Source organism: Fonticula alba (assembly GCF_000388065.1).
Source record: "Fonticula alba strain ATCC 38817 unplaced genomic scaffold supercont2.3, whole genome shotgun sequence".
In the NCBI taxonomy this organism is placed as follows: domain Eukaryota; order Rotosphaerida; family Fonticulaceae; genus Fonticula; species Fonticula alba.
Window position 1 is genome coordinate 1,328,651 of NW_009242973.1, and position 5,393 is coordinate 1,334,043.

The 5,393-nt window shown below is 67.0% G+C and overlaps 2 protein-coding genes across 2 annotated transcripts in view; one reads left to right on the plus strand and one right to left on the minus strand.

Annotated features, from left to right (window-relative positions):
- Positions 1 to 328, minus strand: part of H696_02083 (hypothetical protein) — a 2,851-nt gene extending 2,523 nt beyond the window's left edge. Inside the window, exon 1 of the mRNA XM_009495980.1 lies at positions 45 to 328. Coding sequence (XP_009494255.1) covers positions 45 to 276 — 232 coding nt within the window. The 5' untranslated portion in view covers positions 277 to 328. The remainder of the gene's footprint in view (positions 1 to 44) is intronic.
- Positions 329 to 1,719: 1,391 nt separating this feature from the next.
- Positions 1,720 to 4,436, plus strand: H696_02084 (30S ribosomal protein S7e). Its single transcript, XM_009495981.1, has 5 exons — positions 1,720 to 1,806; positions 2,643 to 2,793; positions 3,035 to 3,231; positions 3,351 to 3,464; positions 3,616 to 4,436. The coding sequence occupies exons 2-5, from the start codon at positions 2,644 to 2,646 to the stop codon at positions 3,725 to 3,727; spliced, it is 573 nt and encodes a 190-aa protein (XP_009494256.1). The 5' UTR covers positions 1,720 to 1,806; position 2,643; the 3' UTR covers positions 3,728 to 4,436.
- Positions 4,437 to 5,393: the final 957 nt, after the last annotated feature.

The following is a 5,393-nucleotide window of genomic DNA, read 5'->3' on the forward strand; positions in this document are numbered from 1 at the left end:
GGGGGGGGGGGGGGGGGGGGGGCTTGGGCAGGAGCAACACGCACCGAGGACAGGGCCACGACCGGCCTCATCGATCCCGACAAGGCAGGGCCCAAGGGCTGCAAGGTCGCCGGCTGCCGGGCCAGCGAGGCTGTCCTGGAGGGCCGTCCCCCCGGCGGCCGGGGCAGCGAAGCCGCGCGTGCTGGCCGCCAGGAAGGTGACGTGCGGCGTCAGGGGGTCCAGGAAGTAGAGATGGTCCTCCGACGCAGGGGGCGGGGGCTTGGTGCGGGGCGGCATCTCCGACAGTGGGTGGAGGTGGGCAGTAGGGCAGGGCAGGGCAGGGGGGGGGAGATCGACGGTGTCACGACCTGACCATGCCCCGGGCCGGCGGCGGGCATCTTTTCCATGATGTCCCCAGTCGCGCCCAGTGGGGATGCCCGTCTCGCGCACCCCCCGAGGGGCGGGAGAGGGGGGGGGCGGCCGGTCGGAGGCCGGAGAGCGGGATCTTGGCGCGTGCGTTCGATCTCTTGGCGGGAAAGTGCCAACGCTCTGAGGGCGTCCGAGGGAGCACCCAATACGGGTGGACAAAAATCCGGGTTCTCCCCAATCCTCCCCACAAATGGGAGATAAATAAAAAAGCAAGAATATACATGCTGCTGGTTGTGGCGGCGCGGGGGGCCTTTTTTCCAGTGCCCCACCGATGAGATAAAGAGGCTCCTCAAGCATGCCGGCCGGTTTGGGGCCAGCCACGCGTGGGTTTTTTCCTGGCACTTCTGAGGCTGGGCGGCGTACGTGGGTGTGCGCGCTCTCGTGCACAGCGCGTGCTGGCGGGATTCTGCTTCATGAGATCCGCACCCCAGGGCCGCGTTGAGGCGGGGCCGTGTTGACGACCCGTGCTCGCACACGGACCTCAGCACCGAGGGCGACATGGACCCGGAGGCCTTTTTTTCCGGGCGCCCGCCAGTCTCCGCTGGTGGCTCGCCTTCTTTCTGTGTGGTTGTCTGAGCGGCCGGTTCTCCCCCCCTCCCCGTCTTGGGGGGGACTACCAGGGGCAGAGGTCTCCGCGCGCGCGCGCGCGCCCCCCCCCCAGGCGGACTGTCCCCCTCGTCTGGGGCTCCATTGGTGGAGAGAGACCCGTGTGTCTTTGGTCTGCCGGCGGGTGTGCCGGGCGGGAGGCGCCTTTTCACGGCGGGGGCGCACTGTCGCGGACGGACGCCAGCGGGCAGACGGGCGCATGCCGGCGGAGGGAGGGCGGGATGGGGGGGAGAGACAGGAGAGGGAGAGGGCCACACAGGGGGAGGGGTGGTTGGGCCGGGTGGTGTGTGGGCGCCCTCCGCCCTTCCCGGCGCGCGGGGCGAGCGGGAATCGCCGAACGTGTGTCCCCCGGGGGCCGGCGGTGAACCCTGCGCGGGGCCCGGTGGGGGGGGGGGGGGGGGGGGGGGGGAAGGGGGGGGGGGGGGGGGCGGCAGGGGGGAGGGGGGGGGGGGGGGTAGGGAGGGGAGGGGGGGGGGGGGGGGGGGGGGAGGTGGGGGGGGCCTAGCAGATCCGCCCTCCCCCCAACAGCGTCCAAGGGCCGGAGGGCGGGGGGGGAGGGGGGGAACCCACGGCCATGCGAGGAGGACTGCGTTCTCCTGCCGCCGTGCAGGCTGCGGACCGTCGCCCGCCGTTCGTCGATGCCTCTCCCGGCGGTCGGCCGGTCGGTGCTCTAGCACTCTTTGAAAATTGACAGCCATTTGTCAGGCGCCTCCCTTCAACTCCCCTCGGAGAGAGTCGCTCTCTAACCTCGTTTACTGTTTTTTTTACATCAGAAACTCGAGGTCACGACACGTACGACCTCGCCTCCTCCCCGCTCCTCCTCCTCCTCCCCCCACCTTGCCGATGCCTCTGCCCTCCTTCTCTCCCTGCCCGTGGCTGCCGTGTCTCTGCGCGTCCTGCGCACGCCTCCCCGATGGCCGCCCCCTCGCTCCCTCTCTCTCGTTCTCGTGGAAATACTGCCTTCGCGCGCGCGCTCGTGCCAGCGCGCACGCACGCACGCACCCACATGCGCGTGCCTACGTGCCAGCCTCCTCTCTCTCTCTCTATGTCTCTCTCCCTCCTCTCCCGTGGCTGTCTGCCTGCATACGTATGGCTTTGGTCATGCGTGGATGTGTGCAACGTCTCGTCGGCGGGACCCCACCGGCCCTCGCACGCCTCGTAGGGCTGCCGGCTAGCGCGCGCGCACGCGTGTGTGGCATGGCGGGATTGCCGTGTCCTTCTCCCCCCCCGGGAGGGATGCCCGGTCGCGTGGTGGATCTCCTTCTGTGTGAGGACCCACGCCCGACGGCGCCGGCCAGGCCTGTCGGATGCACCTTTCCGGATCTGCATCCGATGCGCGCTCGCGCGCCGTGCCCCGCGAGGGAGACATAGAGGAGGAGGAAGAGGACATCGCAGCACATGTGCATGTGCATGTGTGTGTGTGTCATGGCGGCGTCCACCACGAGGCGCAGAGTCGGTGTTCTCACCATCGGGCCCGAAGGGCCGCGCGCCCTCTCAGCTTATTTGCCGTTGGCTTTTGTCTAACCCCCCTGTGCCCCGCTGTCTCGCTCAACTGCCCTCCCTCCTTGTGGTTCGCTGTTCTCTCTTTCCTCCCCCCTTACGCGCATGCACGCCCGCCATCCCCGCAGAATGTCTACTGCGTCGAAGATCGTCAAGGCCAACGGTGCCAAGCCCACCGAGTTCGAGGACCAGCTGGCCCTCCACCTCACCGGCATTGAGGGTAAGGTCCCTGAGCTCGCCGCCGAGCTCAAGTCCCTGCACTTCACCGCCGCCGAGGAGGTCCGTATCTCTTTTCGCTTGTTTTCCTCCCACTGCGCGGCCGAGGGGGGGAGAGGGGGGGAGAGGGGTCCAGCCGTCTCCGGGATGTGGAGAAGGCCGCTGCCGGGTCGCATGTCCACGTGCACGGGATGCTGGCCAGGCGATTCGCCCTTTACTGACCCCCACTGTCTCTCTGTCTCTCTCTTCGTTCGTTCGTTCGTTCGTTCGCTCTCTCGTGCTCTTTCGCCCGCTTCCCTCGCAGGTCGATGCTGGCAGCAACAAGCGCGCCATCGTCATCCGCGTCCCCGTCCCCCAGCTCAAGCGCTTCCAGAGCATCTCCAGCAACCTCACCCGTGAGCTTGAGAAGAAGTTCGCCGGCAAGCACGTCGTCATGATCGCCAACCGCCGCATTCTCCCCAAGGCCAGCCGCAAGCTTTCTCACAAGCAGCCCCGCCCCCAGTACGTTCTCGGGCTCGTTTTTTTCCCTCCGCTGTCGGCGCCCGCCGCCCCCTGGCTCCCTTCCCCCCCCCTCGCTTCTTCGCATCTCTGACCCCATGCCCGACTCTTCTTGCTCCCAGCTCCCGCACTCTCACCGCCGTCCACGATGCCATCCTCAACGACATCGTCTACCCCGCTGAGATCTCCGGCAAGCGTCTTCAGTACAAGACCAACGGCAAGCGCCTCCTCAAGGTGTACGTATATACCTGCCTCCTCCCCCCTCTCCTCCCCCGTGTTCCCCCCTACTTTGCGTGTGTGTGTACTCTCTCTCTCTCTCTCTCTCCCCGCGCCTGACACCCTCTCTCCTCTTTTCTCCCCCCCTCCCCGATGGCGGGGCACGCGCAGCTTCCTCGACACCACCGAGGCCACCCAGCTCGACCACAAGCTCGAGACTTTCTCTGCCGTCTACAAGAAGATCACCGGCAAGGATGTCGTCTTCGAGTTCCGCAAGCAGTAAATTCGCCCCCTCCCAGGCGCTCCTCTCTGTTAGCTGATCGAATGCCACCCCCTCCAACTTCTGTTCGTGCCCCCGTCGTCTGCTCGTAGAATCTTTCTTGGGTTTGTCGCGGTCAAGAATAGATTGTGTTTGAATACAGCAGCCAAACCTGGTCGGGTGTCCCCTGTGTGTTGTGTGTGATATCTTGTGTTGTCTTTACCTAGCGCGCATGGCCGGGGGGGGGGGCCGCGCCTCGTCTCTCCCTCCCTTTTTCTCGGGCGTGTGTATGTAGCTGCCAGTCGGTGCGGTGCGCGCGCCCCCGCTCTTCTGCTCGACGCGGCACCGAGAGTGGTGTGAGGTGTGCAAGGGGGAGCAGACAGGGGGCCGGCCGGGTCTCGTTGCCTGCTTCCCCTGTTCTCGGGGGGGGAGGGCCGCGCGCCTAATGGCGGCCCTCCCTGCTCCTCCTCTCTTTCCGTCTCCACCACCGGAGACGCCGCAAGGCTTTTGGATGTGTGTTGTAGGGGTGTGCTTCGGGGGCCAGCAGAGCATAGGCTGGGCGTCGGTGGCAAGGCGCGTCGCGCTGAAAGACTGAAAAGTCAGCCCTAGAAAGGGAGCTACGCGCGCTCTGTGGCCCTCCTCAACCAAGTGAGGGAACTTCTCCGCTGGCCTGCCTTCCGCTGCCTGCTGCCTGCCCAGTGGCTCGGCGAGGGGGGTCTGGTGTCTTGGCCCGGCCCGGGGGGGGGGGGGGAGCACGTCGCTTGGGCCTTTGTCCTTTTGGGCGTGCAGCGCCTGTGCGGGGAGAGCCGGCGGCCATATCTGCGACTGCTCCTTAACCCATAGCGGAGGGGACCACTACTTCCCAGGGGGCCCCCTGACCAGATGGACGCTCGGCGGGTGGGGGCGCGGCGGCCCGCACCGCCCTATAAACTGAGACCCTCGCACAGTTACAACCACACACGGCAACGATGCCCGTGGGCGGATGTGGCCTCGGCAAATGGTACCCCTTTTCCAAGCGAACACGGGCGCAGGACAAGCCAGCGAGCGGGCTGCACCCTTTTGCCAGATCCCCGGCAGGCCCTCGGGGGCAGAGGCACGGAGACGCGCGGCGCGGGCTGGGCCTGTTTCTGAGGGCCTCTCTCCCCCTCCCTCTCTCTGTCTGTCGCTCGGATCAGCCCGGGAACCCCCCCCCCCCCGAGAGCCGGCACCTTGGCAGTTGCCCGCCTGCGCATGCAAGTTGACGGGGCTTGCTGACCTACGGCTGCTCGGACTGAGGCAGCCCGTCGATAATCGCCCCGATCGAGCACCGCCTCGGAGCTGGCTCGAAAGCCGGCCGGCTATATAGTTGTCAATGCGCGAGGCCCCCTCGGCTTCTTTCCTCCGTCTGTGGGACCGCTCAGAGCGCGGATTCCTGGCGCGGCCCACGGCCAAACTGGTCGCCTGACCCACTGGTAACTCGTGATGATGCCCCAAGAGAGCGCAACCCCATGATCCGGTTCTGGGCATGATCCCGCCCGGCCATGGGCTCCTCCCTCACACGTCCAATGCGGCGAATATTCCGGCACCTCCATCCTCGAGAGACCCGCGGGAGCTGTTGACCGACGGATCGGAAACAGTCCAATCCGATCTCTACAAAGGCGCAGTTGCTGCCCCCGGCCCGCGATCCCGCATCGGCGCGAGATCTACCCCC